Consider the following 20011-nt stretch of genomic DNA (forward strand, 5'->3'; position numbering starts at 1 on the left):
ATGACACTGATTCCAATGAGGATTACTCTCTTCCCCACTCTCGACAAACAATTTACTCTTTCAGGGTCTCTTTGCCTCAGTATCGGCACCCCATTCTCTCCTCTGGGCTCACCGGCAATATATATGTTATTTCACTCCACTCGTACGTATTTTGCTACTCACCTTGGTATTTGCTGGACTCAAGCAGCTTTCCCCAGTCAGCAGCACCGAGCTTTCTCGCTCCTCGTGTCAGAACGAAGCCCATCCTGGCTTCCAGTTCCTGCCGCGACTTCCTTCTCCTTCAGCAGATGATTGTGATGCCAACTGGCACTGCTTCACTACAGGCCGGTCAGGAGCTCGCTTCTGCACCTCTACTCTCGCTGGCAGAGTTCTGCGGCCACAGCTCTCTGTCCCCTCTGCTTCCTGATCAACCAGCAATGCTTGGGTCGGCTCCCTCTCTCGCCGCCTCCACTCATCTGCCTTTAGGGTTCGCTCCTGGATTGGGAAGCCACCAGCTCTGCACTGCAACCTGCATTTTCTGTCGGTTTCGAAGTCGGCTCTTGGAAAAGGAAGCTTACTGCATCTTTCCACAGCAGCCGATTTAAACTCGCACCGCCAGACGGGGAAATGTCTTTGACCAATCACATTTTTCACAACACTAGACTGTACATTATGGTTAACACGCTTTCTCATGTCAGTCCTCGTCTCAGTAAATGTTTTACTACGTGTAAAATGTTCACGAGCTCCGTCAGCAGCTTTTGAAGGATATTGTAGCAAAATGGAGGGGATATCCCTAAAAGGAAAGTGGCGGAATACCATGTCTCATCCGATGATGCCTCTCTATCCCTCTGAGGGTCACCCCTCCCGCATAGCCACCACCAGGGACAGGTAGTGGCTGCCTTCTGCTTCCACATGAGGAGAGGCTACCTCTGGGAAAGGAGTGATGACATCATCAGATTCATCACAACTGGGAACAGGGCATGTACACATTCACCCGTACCGCGAGACCTGGCTTCCCTTTCAGCAGCTCCTCTTATAAAATTCAAGGCTCCCAATTTTAGGAACAGAAAACTCGAAGGACAACCCTTTCACCCCAATGTAGTGACAGATGTAGCCTTTTTATCCTTGCACCTCGGGAATGGAATGTGCACAAATCCTGTTTGTACAAGCACAGTGGTTGCTGGTGATCTTTCAGATGTGTAGACTAGTCTTTAAGAATGGTTAGGCTCACTATGAATCCTGTTGTTAGGGATATGATTTGGTTTCAGCAAAGAGTAAACACAAAAATATCAACTAATTATTTCTTCTGACTATTTTCTTCATTTACGACTGCATTCGTGAATAGGTTTCTTCACTCTTTTGGAAATCACCAACCCATTATCCCAATCATTCAGATCCCGGAAAGGATACAATATTATGCTATGTTGTTATGCCCAACTATGGAAACTCACTCATTATTTGTTTCCTAGTGTTACTAAAAAAGCTGCTCACCCAAGAAAACCTACCAGACACCAGTGCCCACTGATGGTAGGTAGCCTACTTCCCACAGTGTGACGTTTCTTCTCAGACAAGAAATTTAAATCGTGTACTATCAGGTTTACTTGTTACCTCTGCATGTTTGGCAATCTACCTGGCATACAGTAAAGAGGCAATTTTAGCAACTTTTATTTTCAAAGTATTATCATTATTAACCCCAAGGAACACCACCAGCGCCATTTGTTTATTTTCCTGTACTGCCCAAGAGAGCATAATCATATTTGACTTTTCTGGCAAACAGAAGAGGAGGTTGGCATGCTGTTTCTTTAATAGAAACCAACTAAACCAAAAGGTGCATTATTAAACAAGGGGACAAGCCATATAAAAATCACCCTTGAAATGGCCAATAAGTCTCGATCCAAGACTTCCTTTATCTCAGCGTTTCCTCTTAAAATCTTTATGAAATTCCACCTTGGCTTTCTACTCTTCCTCATACAATTATAGGAGAAATGAAGGCGGCCCATCTGTGACCTTGCTGAAAGTCTCTTAAATACCACAGAAAACAATAATACTCACATTTTCTCCTGTGAGAATCAGCTTCAGGATCTCGTGTCGCTGCAGCTGCGTCTGTGAATAGAATAGAAATGGTTGAGGAGGTACTCCGGTGAGCATGGTTTAAAGGAAAGTGGTACTTTGATTTATACAGACCCGCCAGGGTTATTCTAAACAATGACAGGGAGGTTTGAGAGCTAGGCCCTAAGCAGCAAGAGCCAAAGAAACAACAGAACCCAGGAGGAGACAAACCAGCAATACCTAAGACAACAGAAGTGCTGGACAAAAGTACCCCTTTCATTAATGGGCAGAGCTGCGCTGCTAAAAATGGTTGCCCTCCCAAGGCTTCTACATTATTTCTCAAATGTACCATACAACATTCCCAAAACCGCCTTCAAAATGATCAACTCCTTAAGTAGGGAATTCTTGTTCAGGAACGGCAGATGCAGATTTAACCTCATTGTAAAGACCATTTGAGGAAGGCAGCATTAGAGTACCCTGCTTCGAGCGGTACTACATGGCAGGGCAGCTACAGTAGATAGTTGGCTGGATAGCGGATGAATCTAAGTTAGACACAATGCTACTCCAACCTGCGAGACCACACTTTTCCCCGAAAGAACTGTTATGGTGCAAAAGACCACATACTGGCCAACACCCATACTTAGTATCACTGGGAATTCCAATTATGGGACAAGACGTTAGCATTAATAAAACTAAAAGACCCACCATCTATACAGATCCCCTTGGTCTCACTGGTCCCTACAACAGCCCAGGCACTACTGGGGATTCGGACATATTGGGAACCCAGGACAACAGGGGAAGGGAGTAAGCTGAGCAGGCTGGACTATAAACAGTGATTCAGCCAGAAGTTAAGAACTATAAAAGGGGTATTCCTGAGATATGCAATACGGAGGCAATTCACTTGCTGCTTTTCGGAGTGGATTGTTTTAAGGGTCACAGAGGGCAGAGCTGCAACCTCACTTCCTTTACAAAAACACTTCAATCATTTCTACAAACTATACATAGTAGATGGTGATTCATCAATTTGGAAGTAGGAAAGAGGAGTATAAGTGACACCTACCAACAGGCTGATACCAGAAAGGAAAGGATGATGTATGGGTGGATTGAGCTAAGCCTGTGGCTGAGTGAGGGCCCCATCCTAACAATGAAAATGTATCTTTCAAAACTCAACCCCTTCCTCAATCCATAAAAGACGTGGACAAACAGAGTTCATAAGACAACAAGGAAAGAATTAAGTAGTTGGCTTCACACACCCAGAAAAAAAGAAGCAGCGTGAATTTGCTCGTCAGCAGCATTTAGTTTTACTTTGCAATTCGGAAAGACACTGAACTGAATTTTGCCAACTGTGTTACAGAAGCCATGACTGCTTAGGCCTTGGGAACTTTGTACTTCATAGCAGCCACTGTCTATGAAGTGTAACAGGAACAAAGCACCTGAGACACAGAAATGAGGTGAAACACAACTAAATTTTGTTCTCTTCTGTCCATACACCTGCTTGGTGTTTTTGTAAGACCTATCATTGTTGGGCATGAATATAGAGGGGCTACCAATTTGAGGAGGTCTGTTTCGGTAGCCAGAATACATAATAAAGTAACATAACATAACATCTCCTATACATGATATTGGCTCGTGCAATCCACTAGGAAAGTCTTCCCTTTAGGACAGGTCACAAGTACTTAGTGATTCCTCACTTCCCCACCTTTTTTCCTTTGTGCAGGAATGAAGCTTTTAGCGCAGTTCTGTGGGTTCAACCATGTATCATAGGCCATGTTGCATCTCACTCCTAACGCTGTATGCCCCAGGTAGAAGTATCAAAAGACGAGAGGCGGAAATGGGCTGAAAAACAACTTTATTTTATTTTCACGTACTCTAAACATCTTTAGGCAGAAACCACCACACCAGCTGTTCCCTAGGCTAAGGAATGAGATCCTATCTTTGGGATGTTATCAAGATTAATGGAATTCTGTTGTGCTGTTCTCAGGAACATTTGTTGGTTTCCCTCCCCTCACTCTGTCGGGAGACCCTTCCCATCTGACCAGTAGTCTCCAATTGCCTGGTCTACTGGCCTTAGTGTCAGGGTGGTTAAATATCTAGCAGTACTAAGGTAGGCTAACTAAAACATAGAAGTGGCGATTTCTGGGAAAACATGATGGATGGGAACTCCAAGTAAGTGACAGAGGTCCTACTCTAAAAGGACCGAGTTATCACAGTCTCAAATTCAAGCCCTTACTATATTTCACACAATTCTAGGGTGTCCACACCCAGGAAAGAGTCCTCCAATACACTCACTGTCTAAGGGTGGTTTCAAGAAAGGCAGGACGTTTTGTCCCTGCCTTTGACTATCAATCCCAGCGATATGCAGTGTTTGGGTTTCTGTATGACATTCAAACTGGGGCAAGGCCTTGCAGCAGACCCCGCTTGCCCTAGGGGTTTCTTAAGATTATTTACTGATGCAAGCCCATTTAGAATTCCCTCCCTTTATCTTGGGATGTCTTGTGGGGATGCTTTCTCCCACGTGCCTGGGACATTGTCAGGCTGGAGTCATTACAGCCCCAGCCATGGGCAGCCTTTCTTGTTTAATTAGAAGGCTCTGGTCAGTTTCTCAGTGTTAGTGCTTCTCTTCAGCTTCTGGTGTCTTTGCAGCAACCACCAAGTACAGAGATAACAGGTGAATCTCTCACTCTTCAGTACCCTCTTCCTCATGCCAGCTTTTCGGTCAAGGACTGTCTTCTGAAATCTAGAGCTCGCTTAGAATGTAGCCTATTTGGCTTAGCCACCCTCCTGTGCAGCTTGTGTATAGTGTGGTGTCTTTTGTTTGGCCACTTCCTGCAGCTCAACTCTTTCAAGGTATGGCCTACTTGGCTTGGCCACCTCTTGTTCTTCAGATATCTTAGAGTGTGTCCTAGCTGGGGCTTGGTCACCTTGTGTACTTCAACTCTCTTAAAGTGTTGATCATTTTGCTTGACCACTTCTTATTTTGTACCTTCTTCTGATCCTGCTCCTCCCACTTCTCTCATGCAAACACTTTGGAATACCATTTTAACTACCTTATAGTCTGGAGTCTTCTGACTCATTTTAAAATGTAGCTTGGTGAAAGAAGGATGACACAGTCTTCATACAGGATAACCAACCTTTATTACTAGATAAGCTACATATCCTAAAGGCCCCACAAGCACCATAACTCCAACGTTGCCCCTTCTAACTGCTGCCCTTCACTAACCGTCACCCACAGAACACTCCCTGGTTCTACCTTCCACATTCTACATCCTATATAACAATCCCCAGTATATTGCAAAGGGTGAGATACTACACACGTAAACTCTAAGATACTACATATCCCACTCCCCCAACCAAAACACAACCAAAAATAACCAAACCCCATACATAGAATAAGAAACATAAATAAAACGATATACACATCAAGTAGACACCCCATATAAAATAGATCATAGTCAGAATGTGCTATCACTAAATACAAGAAAGTGAGAACAAAATAATTAAATTTACCTGAAAGAGTATAACCTATACCACTTCCTTTATACATCATAAAATCCTTCAATTTAGCAGGCACATGACACACCCTCAAACCTCTTTTGAATCCCTTCAGATTATATGAATCCTCCAACACTTTGTTCTGATCTTCCACATTCTTCCTGTCACTATCATCATTGGTAGTGACACCATAATCTAATGCTTCAACATTCATATCTTTACTCCCACGGTTATTCAACACTCTAAAAAAGGGTAATCCCAATGATCCCACTTTCTCACCACAACACTACCATTCTCCTTTATCCTCTCTTTCAACAACTTGAAAACTCTGTTAGAATTCCAGACAGTTCCATCTTTAACTCTCACTGCATTCTTAACACACTCAATAACCTTCACAGGTTTAGAAAACTTGGATTCACCCTTCTTACACATTCTACCCTTCTTCACCTTTACAAACTCTCCTACACAAAAATGGCCACCTTTCCAAGTGATTCTACCTCTGAATTTCTTATGGTATTCTTTGTACTTCTGCTGGCTAAATCTTATCTTGTCGGCTACCAAATCCTTGTCACCCCCAACATATCATTCAACCAAAATGTGCACAATTTACTATTAGGCTCCCTGCCCCTCATCAACCGAAAAGGGGAAACACCCATAGTACTGTGTGGAGTAATTCTTATACTCTATAATAAATCACTGAGATTTTCTCTCCAATCTAATCCATTTGCTAAAGCCAACTGCATGCAATCACCAATAACTCGTTCAACCTTTCCATCATACCATTGCTCTCAGGCTGATACACTGATGAATATTTCCATTGGAAACCCATCTTCTCCACAAACTCCTTGATTTCCTTACTGTGAAACTGTGAGCCATTGTCACTCAAAATTACCTTAGGCAGCTCTTCCTTTCTGAATATGTTTTCCAAAACCCCAGACTTTTCTCGTAGTAACACATCCCATGACAGCTACTTCAAGCCACTAACACCAACATAAATCTATTTCCCTGTCCCAGACCTTCATACGGACCCAACACATCTACAGACAACTCCATCCTTCAGGAACGGGAATAGGAGTTAAAGGCAACTTCTTGGTAACCATATTTCTATCACAATTGTTACAAGCTATACACGGACGCAAACTTCTCTCTACATGCATGTCCATAGCTGGCCACCAAAACTTCTCTAATTTTCCTCTTAGTTATCGACAACCCTGGATGATCTTCATGAGCCAGCATTATGATCTCTTCCTTTAACACCTCAGGCGGTACCACCTTACTTCCTCTCATCACAACACTGTCTTCAACCGTTAATTCATCTCTCACTACAAAATAACCTTTGAACTCATCATCAATTTCATTAGGACATCCATTTATAACCCATTCGATAATTTGAACCAAATTCTTGTCTTCTGTACATGCTTCTTTCCACTTTTCCATACTGACCGCCTTAATTACATCACATATATGATCATTAGATTAAAAAAAAAAATTCTACACGCTTAGAAAATCAGACATACAATTCCTTTTTCCAGGGAAATCTACAATTTCAGAGTTATATTACATTAATTTGAGACTGGGTCTGGCAATCATCGGTGTAGCTTTAGACATACCTCTGACAGTTAAAACTTCCACTAACAGTTTATGATCAGTTTTGATAATACATTTCTCTCCCCACACATTGTCTGAAGTGTTCTACTCCCCAACAGCACACCAGTAATTCTCTTTCAATCACCGAATATCTTGATTCTGTCTCATTTATAGCCCTGGAAGCGAACAAATATTTTCTCTCATTCTCCATCACTTTGAGATAACCCAGCACCCAATCCTTTACCACTATCATCCACTGTAATTGTAGACTTTCTTCCTGGAACATAACCCCCTAATAATGGTGCATCAAGGATACATTTCTTAACAGTATCTATACATTTCTCATGTTCACTATTCCATGTAAATGTTAAATTTATTTTTCATTATTTCCTCAATGGTTGGGTTATTACTGCAAAATGTTTTACACATTTATTGTAATATTCTGCTAATCCTAAAAAGAATTGTAAATCATCTTTAGTAAATCGGTAAGGCGCTCTCTCCATGGCTTTGAAGTTAGGTTTATACCCTCCTTTGGATAACGTGTGCCCTAGGTAATCAACCTCTCCACTACCATATTTGCATTTAGAATATTCTACTGTTAATCCTTTCTCTTCTAGTCTTCTCAATACCATACATAACCTCTGGTCATGTTCTTCCGTGCCTAGTCCACACACATATATCATCCTGGAATAGATTTACACCAGGAATTCCGTCTAGCAAATGTGACATGACTCGTTGGAATACCGCTGCGGACGAGGCTAAACCGAACGGGATCCTAGCATACCTGTACATTCCAAATGGGGTAATAAATGTGGTGAACCTTTTTGACTCATTATGTAACCGTATCAGATGGTAAGCCGCTGATAAGTCAATAGTGGAAAACATATCGGCTCCAGCGATTAAATTCAAAATTTCAGAAATGACTAGTAATGGATATTTTTCTACGATAATAACTTTGTTCAATTCCTTAAGGTCCATGCATATTCTAACCTTACCATTGGGTTTCCTAGCAACAACAGTGGGAAATACCCACCGATGCAACTACTTCTTCAATCACTCCCCCTTCCTTTAATCTGTTAAGTTCCATCTTAACACCCTCCCTTAAAGCTATGGGAATGTGTCTTACTGTATGTGTCATAGGTTGAACATCAGATTTCACTAGAGTCTTGTATTTATATCCTTGTAATTTCCCAATCTCATCACTGAACACATTAGGAAATAATTCTCTCTCTTTTCCTCTAATATATTTAAACTCCCTCATTTTAGACTTATCCTTTTCATTATTGGCAACCACAATAGAAATTGGTTCCAAACCTCCAGCATTCAACTTAATCTGCAATGTCTGCAACCTAACACATTTACACCTTTGTAAGCCACATATACTTTAACTTCAGCAATTCTCCCTCTAAATTGAACCAACACAAGTCAGTATCACAATATATGAATCATTGAACCTTTGAAAACACCAGAGTTTCTAATGTCTGATTTCTTGAAGACTGGATTCAAACCCTTTGAACATAACTCTTGCCATCTTTCCTTAGTTATGATTGTATATGGAGAACCTGAACCCACCTTGAGTTCTGATACTATGCCATTAATTTTAACGATGGTCTTAGGAGTGGTCTTCTTTCCATCACTCTTCACTATCATTACTATGCCCACTCCTTGTTTCGCTTCATCTTCATCCTCTTGTATGCACTTTATTCTAGAATTGCTCTTCTTATTTCTACACAGGGGACTGAAATGACCTTTCATTCCAGAATCGGAGCACTTTTTATTCAAGGCTGGGCAATGTTGCATATTGGCACAGTGTCCCCTTTTCCCACATCTAAAACATTTTCCTGTATATGTTCCTGTGGTGTTCTCTTCCTGCTCCTGGATACTTGATCCACTCTTGGTGCTTGTGGGGCCTTTATGATATGTAACTTACCTAGTAATAAAGGTTGGTTATCATGTATGAAGACCGTGTCGTCTTTCCTACAAGTGGCGACAAGGATGGGATGCAGTTCTAGTTCGTGACAGTTGCAAGATTCTGGAGAGCTGTAGAGGCCCCACAGTGCCGCCGGTACGTGGCAGAAATTGCAGCAGTACAGCGTACAATATTGCATACTGGTGTTGAGCGTAGTGGAGACCCGGCGAAGCCTAAAGTGTATAATATAAATAATTTCAAGGATTGAAAATCTACACGCACGCTCGCGTAGCCACTGCGATGCATATGAAGCATATGTAAAGCTTGAGCGGTGCTAGAGGAAAGGAACCAGAGATGCGACTAGTGCATGGCGGCCATCTTTGAAGCAGGCTAAATTAAGAAGACATCGGGTAATAATTAATGAGACGGCCCTAACTAAGACAGGTAGTTCTAACTGTCGAAAGCAAATACTACACATGTAAACACTAAGATACTACACTTGGGCACTAATTATTCCAATGAGGCTTCTGGTTAGGGAGTCTGTTTCACCATTAACTTGGGGCTATATGAATGGTATATGTCTAATGGCACTTCCTCCCAAAGTGCATACTACTTTCTTTTACTTGTATGCATGGCTATGGGTTTTCTAATAATCTCATTTAGGGAGTACCCGGGTTTCCAAAGCAGAAGTGCTCGAAAAGCCTGTCAGCCACCATGGGATACTGTCCTCCACCTTAAGATCAGGCAAATGTATAATGGTGGTCAGGCAGGTCAGCGTTCCAGCAGTCAATGTTGGAAGTTTGCTTGTATCTCCGCGTGTAGAGAGTGTATGCTCGCTCTGTGTTCTGTTCCTCATTACTGCATGCTTCACATCAAGCTCCAGTCTCTGGTCCATGCTAGGGCATGCACACCCAAAGTGTGCTGATTCAAAACCCTTCTCCGCTTGTGGACGGGCCCGAAGCAGGTGCCAGATTTCCTGCTTTGGTTGTGCTAGTGTTAAACTCTTTCCACGGCTGATTTCCTCTGAGTTGATTCTCCCGACAACTGTTGCACTCAATCAAGGCGGATAATGGGCATTTTTCTCATTTCACATAAAACTCATCTTCTGGTGGAGTATACAATGTACTTTTCCTTATGTGGGTGACTGTAGATTGGATGTTGGAGGGCACCCAAGGGGAGACTCGGAGTTCTGGAAGATATTATATAAACATACTCTATTCCCGGGGGTGCATCATATACCTGGTGGTTTTACCTTAGCCCTCCACCTATGGTCCTCCCATAGTTGACTCTGTCACAGTAAATACATACATTTCTAGCTTATCCATCGCTAACTTCCTCCCCATTTCCACAGGTCCCCCACACTCAAAAATACACATTCCTAATATGTCGATTTATGTACTATAATTGTTTTAGCTCATTTATCCAAAGAACTGCACAGCTATCAGGGACAAGCACCTCAAACAATGATCTGTTACATGACAAATGCAAAGGGTAATATGGTAAGAGTTTTCCAATGGCATTAGGCAGGAAGAACAAGCAATTGGAAATAAGAAAGGGTGCTGGATGGCAGTGCAAAACAGAGTTGAGAGAGTGATTGAAGAAATTAGGAAGATTTATAAAGATGAAGTCAGTGATGGATCTACTCCAGACTACCACTTACACTCAGGGCAATAAGGTGCACCTCTGAGGCTGTGCAGGGCATGCAGGCTCCAACTATTTAGAGGCCCGTGTTCAGCCCAAGGTCTTTGCACAACTTTGGCGGCAGCAATCTTCTATACACCATCCTCACATTTTGCGTGGGGCCCATCATTTTGGGTTACGCCACAATATGTACTTTCACGCTTATGTCAAAGACACCTGGATCTACCAGTATGTCAAGTGGCGAGATGCAGCAGAGACATGTGTGCGAAACCAGAAGGTGTCTCACCCTCTAGTCCCCAGGGATCTGTCATCCAGGTGGCCAGGACACGGCCATCGCTTTTGGATCCAATTCCTGTGGGTAGATTAGTGCGGGAGGATTACCTGGATAAGGGATCTTTTATCCGGTGGGACACCGGATAATGAGATGCGGTATCCCCTTCCCTGTAACACCTTTACCCCATCCTACCAGGTCGGATATTTAGGGATTCAACCACCTCCCCTTTACAACACAAACACTTTCTCACAGACAGCACGCTATGAGAGGAACCGGTCTAACACCCAAGCAGTATACCTGACATGCCCTAATACAATGGCCAGGCAAGGTCAGGCAATTACTGACTATCACACACCTGACTTCCATTACACTTCCCCACACGAATAAAAGGCGGAGCACGAGAGCACACTTTGAGCGAGGCAAAGCACACGAGGAAACAGCAGTTCCAAGATGACAGTTTAACAAGAGGAGAAAGACGGTGAAACAGCAGGGGATCGCAAGAAGGGAAGTTCCCTTGACCTTTTTGTCAATGAACCGTTACTTTCATGAAGCCTCCAGAATAGAAAGCGTAAGACCAGGAAACCAGCCTGAGGAATCTGGCATTGTGTGTCGGAGGTACCCGGGGCCATCCCGCAACGATAATCAAGGCGGGGAGAATCGCCAGCTGCCGTGGTACTATCCTTGGCTCCAACAACAAAGCAGCATCAGTGAAATCAACACAGCCGGTGAGTTGGGGAGATCAATACAAGACCGGTCTGTGTTGAAGCCAAGGTTGCAAGCAGCAACATTGTATAGCGAGCGATGGGACGAAAATTGTATGAAGCGCGTGTAATACCCAACGCAAGTATAGTTGAACTGCAGATGAGTGATTGAACTTTGAAACCAAGATACAACACCTTTGACAGAGTGGGCCGGCATTGCGTGTGTGCTCAATCGAAGGTCTCTAAGTTATCCAGTTGAGAGTTGACAAAAGTGAAAGAGTTGCAAAGGATTGTGAATCAAAGTGATCCTGCAACGGGTCAACCAAAATCCTACGAACAGTCGAAAGTCTTCGATGTTGATACAGTAAAGAAAGTTTATAATAAAGTAGATGAAGTTGGTCAGAGTTCGGCAGGGGGAGATCAATTGCAAGCCTTGTGTCAAAGCGGATCTGAACCTGGCGGAGGGGGATCCGAGATGAATAGTAAATCACCTAAGAAAATTGTGCCTATGTGAAATCCTGAAAGGAAAGGAACTTTGTGTGGCACAGAAGGCCATGATGTTGAGGTTTTGAACTGCACCCTCATGCTAGAGAACCAGAGACTGTGCTAAGCTCGAGTGTGCCGCCTTCTCCCATGCTGAAAACGTGGGGAAGAGAAGCCAATGGCTTGAATATCTTGACATATCATTCCTTGAAAAATTTTAATTTGCATAACATTGTTTCCCACACGATTTGTATTTAGAGGCAAGGATTGGCAATAGGTTTATTAGTATAGGCCAGAGGTCTTCAAACTGTGGGGTGCGCCCCCCCCAGGGGGGCGCGGCCGCATCCCAGGGGGGGGCGCCAGAGCCCAGCATGAAATGTGTAAAAAAAAGGTTTTATCTTTATTCTTTTTTTTGTTGTGTTTATTTTTTTTTAGATTGGAGGAAATGGGAAGGGAAGGCTCACATGGTCAGACTGGACCATAAAACGGTCTTAGGCACCAATGAAAAAAGGGCCAGCAGTTGCAAATGGATATTCAGTCCTTTAGTCACAGACTGTTTGATTAGTACCAAAGGGGTTGTTTTTTGTTCAACTGTAAACAAATTGTGATATTTAAAGAATATTTAATTCAGCAACAATGGTCAAAACTACTAGCTGCATAGTGAAGTAACTCCTCAAACTGGCTCACATTGGCCAAAAAAGTGGCCCATTTTGACTGGCCTACACTAGCATTTTGCATTTTTGGTACGGTCATCGCCCTATTGCCCTATAGGCCAGTCCAAGCCTGCCGGCTCCTGCATAATGGGTGAAGGTGCGTCCGCCCACTGGCCACCTCACCCATTATGGAGGAGCCAGCCCAGTGAAACACTGAGCACTCCCTCAGCTGCTTTTTCCAGCTGAGGAAGTGCTCCTGGGCTGGCTGAACTGTCAAAGGGAAACACTGTTTGCCTTTGACAGTTCATTTCCCCAGCCGCACATGATCACTGAGCCATGCAACTCTGGGGGTGTTTTGCTTCACCAGCCTTGCATAGCTCATTGGAAATGCTGGCTGGGGCACTGCATGTACATATCTGCGAGGGGGTGCTCCTGTGCCTCCTCGCACATACGGGCAGAGCAACCTGAAGCGGGGCATTTTAGCAACCACACGCAGGCCCCTTCAGAAGGTACGTTTGTGGCAATTTATTTTTTATTTAAATGTGTATGGATGTGTGTATGCTTGTGTTATGGGGACTGTGGTGGGAGCAGGATGGGCGGCAGCACTGGGATAGTGGTGGGAATAGGGTGGGGAGAGCCCAGGGTCTGTACTGGGAGTAGGGTGCGGTGACGGCACACAAAAGTTCATAGCGATTTGTACATACTGTCCATCTGGCACTTTTGGGGGGGCCCGGCCTGCCCAAACTTTGATCAGGGGGGCCCAGGCCAAAAAAGTTTGAAGACCACTGGTATAGGCCCTTTTATTTTTATAAGAATTATTGTTGTGTTATTATTTGATGGTCGCAGCTTGCTCCCATCTTTAGTTTTAGGATTTGATAGGCATTTTTCAAACCCAGTTGAAGTTCAATAAACACCCTTGAACTGTGGTCACGTGTTCGTCTTACTGTTGATACCATGCCTTCCTTAAACATGGATGAACAAACACAGCCTAGACTGAATGCCTCCAATTACAAAATCCTGAACAGCAAAGAAGGACTGGGTTCTTCATCGTCTTCTGACCCTTACGGCAATGGCCTAGGCGGTTCTGGTATGCTGAGAGCTGCGGTAGGCCCAGAAGGAGAACCCAGTGAGCCATGAGGCTGCATCGAAGCCCGTAAGGTTGACCTTGGACTTTGTGAGACTGCAGCAAGGCACGTCTCCAAAGTTAAACAGACGAACAGTCGATAGGAACTCAGTAAGCATCTTTGTCATCCCACTGGGGGCAGGCAAGGGGGTACAAAGGAAGTATAGTGTGTTAAACTCTTATTGAAAGAACTACAAGTTTTGTTGAAAACTATAAACATTGGGGAAACAGCTAGAAGAAGGGAGTCATTCTCCTAGCCCACAAGGATCTTGTAGACCTCTTTGTTTGTTATGAAAAGCTTGGGGTTTTACTTTGGGAAGACTAGGCGTCCTTTGCATCCAGGAAAAGGGAGTCATTCTCCTGGGTCATGATCAGTACTGTACTATTATTTATTGTAGTGACAGGGATAGCTTTTTGACTGGGACAGTGCCTTTTGAAATATATTTTTATTAACATTTTGGGAAACAAGTAAATACAATTGAAAAATAATTCATAGTATATTAACAATAGAAAAAGGTCACATCTTACAAATTCTCTTCCCCTTCCCTCCCAGCCCTACCCATCCTTTTCTCCACCCCTTCTCTCCCGTTGCATTCCCCTCCCCTTTACTTTTGAGTCTAAAATGTTTTATCCCCCCCAATTTTTCTGTTCTTTACCTCATCTTTTTACTTCTCTTCATCCCATCCCTCTCCTCGCGCCCTTCTCCCCATCCCTCCACTCACTCCTTTCCATCCCCCTCACCCCTCTCGCCTATTCCCCTTTTTCTTTCAAGGATGTCTGTATCATAAGAGAAGTAGTAGTAAAACAACAAAGTAAAAGGAATAGTGGAGGTCAAGAGCAAGGTCAAAGACTTAGGGAGTAAGAGAGAGGAAAGAAAGTAAAAAAGAAACAAAATGAAAAAAACCATCACGAATATAAGTAATTAAAAACACTCCATATAGGCTCATATGTATCCGTCTTTCTCAGTTTCCGATACGTTACTTTTTCCCAGACTTGAAAGAATAGAACGGTCATGTAACCAATCATCAATAGGTCTGGCATTACTCTTCCAACATTTTAATATTTGTTTCTTTGCTATCATCAACGCTCTATATGCCCAAGACAGTAAATCAGCAGACACTCGAAGATCTACAGGGAACAGTCCCGGTACACATACCATGGGGGTACGTGGGAGTGAAACATCCAGCACGAGATCCATCCGTTGGATGACAGCATTCCAAAAGCCAGTAATTTTCGTGCATGTCCAGAACAGATGTAAACCCGTTCCGACATTAGATTTAAAATTACAGCAAGTAACATCTAGCACAAGTTTGCACCGTTTCAACTTTGAAGGTGATCAATAGATACAATGTAAAACCCGTTGCTGGACGGTGCCTTTTGATTTGGACTTTCACAGTCTTCCTGACGAGCACCAGAGTTTTTTTCATTTAGGTCGGGAAAACCCATTAGCATTATGGGCAGATAGGTTTACCTTTTTTCCTGAAATAAAAGTCTGTAGCAACCACTATGGCACCAATTGGTCAGTCTCATCATTCCTTGTCGCCACACTACAAAACATACATGAAAATCTCTGTCTGACACCTTTGGCAATAAAATGCGGATCAAGAAATACATTAAATCTGAGTATCCTAAGGGATGTGGAAATGAGTCTGTTTGAAACGCTAACCTGTTCAACAATAAACACAAAGTCTAGGAGAGCATTATTTTGCATCTCTCTACCTAAAGTGTATTCATTTATCTCTAGTCTGCGCTGTGTACTTTGCATGGTGCTCATCCCCTAAGTCCCACCAAAAGAACATATAAAATTACTGCCCAACAAACCACTTTGCTCTGCAGAAGCCAATTTGCTGGCAAGGACATGCGTATGGCGAAAGACGCTAGTCGGTAAACAAGCCACAGTTTTGGAACAACCTTTCACTGAAAATTGTGATGAGGTCCACTGCCTGGCTCTGCCCCCAATATTGTAAATCAAGGGGTCCTGTGCCAACCCGTTCCAGTGGATGATGGGCTCTGGGCGATATCGGGAGTACCTACTAGTCATCGTCCCTTAGTTCAAGCTGCATGGCACCACTTTCTATGGAGCTCCCTTGGCAAACTCAAATCTCTAGAAAGAAAAAACAAAAGCTTTACCTTATCCATAAAGAATTTCATTCACATGCCACATGTCCTGATACTCATACAGAACATCAGCATTACATATTGTAAATTACAGTGTAATAATTGAAATATGTGATTGTGTGTATTTGCGATTGATCAGGTTACATTTGAATATGGAGAAGGAAAGGACAAGAGTGACCTCTTGTGCCAAAAATGAAACATACAACATATGAGTACATATGTGAAGGCTCATGTTATGCGACAGTTACATTATACCTTGAACTGGTCACCATTAATATTGTTGATTATGTCATATGTCATGTTTCATCATGTTGTGAAGTTACCATCACTAGTATTTCAGAACATTATCAACGATTCAACTCTTCAGAAATATTGTGAACAATTACTTTAGATGTCATGAAGGAACAACAGTGGAACCCAGGTATGCATGACTTGGAGAGTATAGATATTGTACTCTGAGTATTACAACTTAGACATTGATGATTATGTGTTTTGTGAATTGTTGAAGAAGCAATAAGTGCATTAGAACAAAATCAGACAAAAGTAATTAAGCAAGCACCATACAAAGAAAACACAATAAGCTAGTGCTATTGAAAGAATCTCTTTATTTTACATATTTCCAACTGTGAATGACAGCAATCCAGGAATGGACATGATTTGAAATATAGACAGACATTGTATGAGCCAGCCATTCATGAATTACACTGACTGTACGAATACATTAACTAAAACGATATATTGTATCGCGAAGATACAAGCATATTTTCCGTGGATGAAAACTCACAAGCTAGAGACTGTGTAAATGAAGGGCACTCGAGATCGAGTCCTTTCTCAGTGGTTACTATTGAGTGAGTGCTATGTCACGACGCCTGATGATGCGCACAAGGCTGTCATTTAGGATTAAGCGAGACCAGTGGCTGCTTTTCAGCTGCTCTCTGTCCAGTGCCCGGCTTTCTATGGACTCAAAATAATACACAGGTGAGAGTAAGTACTTAAAGATCTGCAGGCATAACGTGATACTGAGATAAATGCAACTTCTTGGTCTAAATAACAGTATCTCCTGGTCTGCTTGCAGGAGGAGATTGTACCACAATGCCTATACTTACTAATGGCTTATACTGACAGGGAATTACTGACAACAGTGTTTATGCCCCGTATATGATAGAGCAAGTCTTCATACCACAAAAAGTGCTCCTTACTTAATAATGACCATTGCTCTCACTACACATTAGTCTAACCCTATACTAAAGGAACTATAAATTATATCTATATTTTTCTTTTTATCCTTCGCTTGTTGAAAACTTAAATGCCTGACATTAGCTGACAATAGCTCTCATCAGCATAATCCCAAATGGGATGTAAAAGAGCTCTAATTACAATACATGTGAGAAACCTGAAGGTGTCTCACCGCTAGTCCCCGGGCATCTGTCATCCAGGTGGCCAGCACACAGCCATCACTTTTGGATCCAGTTCCTGGGGGTGGCCAAGTGTGGAGGATCACCTGGATGAGGGGTCCTCTGGGAGTGGAAGTGGGACAACGGAAGGGGAGGTGCGGTATCCCATTCCTTGTAACACCTTTTCCTCATCCTACCAGGTAGGATATCTAGGAACTCAGCCACCCACCTTTTCCCGATACGAACACGTTCTCTGACAGTTCACTGTGAGTAACAATGGACTAACACCAGAGCCATTTACCTGACATGTCCCAACACAAAGGTCAGGCAGAGTCAGGCAATTACTGATAATTACATACATCGGACTTCCATCACACCTCCCCACACGGATAAAAGGCAGAGCACAAAAGCACACTGAATGAGGCAAAACACCTGAGGAAGCAGCATTTCCGAGATGCCAGTTTAATACGAGGAGAAAGACGGCGAGACCAGAAAGGGTTGCAAGGAGGGAATTGCCCTTGGCCTTTTCAGAGGAAGAACCCCGTTACTTTCACAAGCCCTCTAGGATAAGAAACATAATACCGGGAATTAAAGCTGAAAAAATGTGCATTGTATGTCGAAGCAACTAGGTGCTTTCCTGCATCGACGGCAGGAGCGATTACCGCCGTGGTTCTGCCCTTGGTTTTCAACAACAAAGCCACTCCAGTAAAGTCAGCACAGCCAGTGAGTCAGGGAGACTGATAGCAGACCGGTCTGTGTTAGAACCAAGGTTGCAAAGACCAGAGTTTAAGGCGTATGTGATGAGCGACGCAAATATAATTGAATATCCAAGGAGTGAGTGAACTTGTGAACACTTCAAGCTGATGCCATATAAAGAGTGGTCCGGCACAACATGGGTTGTCATTCGAAGGTCTCTGTAAGGTATCCAACTGAGTGTGTAAAAACTGTAAACTGTGAAATAGAAGTGGTCCTGCAACGGGTCAAGCCAAACCCTGTGCACATTTGAAAGTCTTTGATAGCAAATAACTAATTGGTCTGAGCCCGGCTGAGGGAGACTAATTGTGAAAAGGGGTTCTGAGCCCGGCTGATGGGGATCCAGGGTGAAGAGTGAATCGCCCTACTTGAATACTTAGAAAGGAACTCTTTTGTTTGTTTGATACACCAGGCCCTCTTGATCAAGAGACTTGGGCATAGAAGGCCCCGATGCTTGTATTAGAACTGTGTCTTTGTGCTAAAGAAGCCCAAGAGTGTGCTACGCTCGAGTGAACCGACTTGTCCCATGCTGAAAACGTGGGGAAGGGAGGTCAACAGCCTGAACATCCTGACATCATTTTGTGAACACTTTTCTTTTTCATGAACATTTCCCTACACTATTTGTAAATTAGTGGTAAGGATTGTCAATAGTTTTTTTAGTATAGGCCCTTTTAATTTTGACGAGACTCCACTAGGACGGCATTATTAATTGATGGTCGTAGCTTGCTCCCATCTTAGATTTAGGTTTGGATAGGCGTTTATCACACCCTTGATAAGGTTCCGTAAACACCCCTGAACTGTGGTCACTTGTGTCCGTCTTACTTTGATACCACACCTTCCTTACAGTCAGTATGAGTCAATCCCAGTAGGTGTGTAGTATAAAACAATAAGAGAATCCAGAGCATTGAATTTATGTTATTCCTTTAGGAAGACAGGATGTACCACACACCTGATGAAGGGAGAAGTCAAAATCCTAAACGCGTAGTCTGTCAGCAGAATATTCGATTCATCACACATCTTGGGCATCAGACCAAGTGGAATTACTGCAGAGTTCATATTGTTGAAAATGTATTGTATAATATTTTGCAAATGTGCTTATGTATGCTAGTTTGAAAAATAATGATTTAAAAACCCGCTGTCTGTAATTTATTTTTCATTGTACACATTGTAGCTTAAAAAAGCAGAGGTTTGTTTGTAAATGCTTGCTGGTACCAATTACCTTTGTTTTCTGAATTTCACCATTTATGTGCAAAATAAACACATTGGGCCTCATTACGAGTCCGGCGGTAACTGTGCATGAAATTCCGGCAGGTTACCACCGGACTCGTATTACCATTCCGCCTCCGTGATTCCCGGAATTACCGGGGCATTACGACCCTGGTGACCCGGGAATTCCGGAGGCGGAATTTGGCAAATCCCCATTCCTATTGAGTCGCATAGGACTCAATGGGAATGGGTAAGTGGAAACACCGGCACCATCTCGTGATGGTGCCGGTGTTTCCACGGCTGCCTGCAGGCGGGTGGTGTTAAACCAGCCAGGTCAGACCTGGCGGGAATGACACCTCCGGCCTGCAGAACTCTAGGTCACCCGGTATGGAAAAAAACGGTGGCGTTGGGTTTACCGCCACCGTTATTTCCATACCGGGTGACTCGTAATGAGGCCCATTGATTATACTTTTATAAGTAAGCAAGATTTCATAAATGGCCTTTGGGATTTATTTACAGTAGTGCACAGGTGTTTCTTAGAGTGAGCTCTCAGAACCAACTTCTACTATTATTTGTGTCCTTTTAGCCAGAGACACCCACATGGAGCACCAGAAATATTGATCATATCTAAAAAAAAGTAAAGAAAACA

The 20011-nt window shown here is 43.1% G+C and overlaps 1 protein-coding gene across 6 annotated transcripts in view; it reads right to left on the minus strand.

Annotated features, from left to right (window-relative positions):
- Positions 1 to 20011, minus strand: part of LOC138491311 (outer mitochondrial transmembrane helix translocase-like) — a 444827-nt gene that overhangs the window by 28555 nt on the left and 396261 nt on the right. For all 6 annotated transcript variants that reach the window (XM_069617755.1, XM_069617757.1, XM_069617760.1 and 3 more), the window contains one exon: positions 2032 to 2082. In XM_069617755.1, coding sequence (XP_069473856.1) covers positions 2032 to 2082 — 51 coding nt within the window. The remainder of the gene's footprint in view (positions 1 to 2031; positions 2083 to 20011) is intronic.

Source organism: Ambystoma mexicanum, chromosome 10 (genome assembly GCF_040938575.1).
Source record: "Ambystoma mexicanum isolate Mex_15411 chromosome 10, UKY_AmexF1_1, whole genome shotgun sequence".
Taxonomy (NCBI): Eukaryota; Metazoa; Chordata; class Amphibia; order Caudata; family Ambystomatidae; genus Ambystoma; species Ambystoma mexicanum.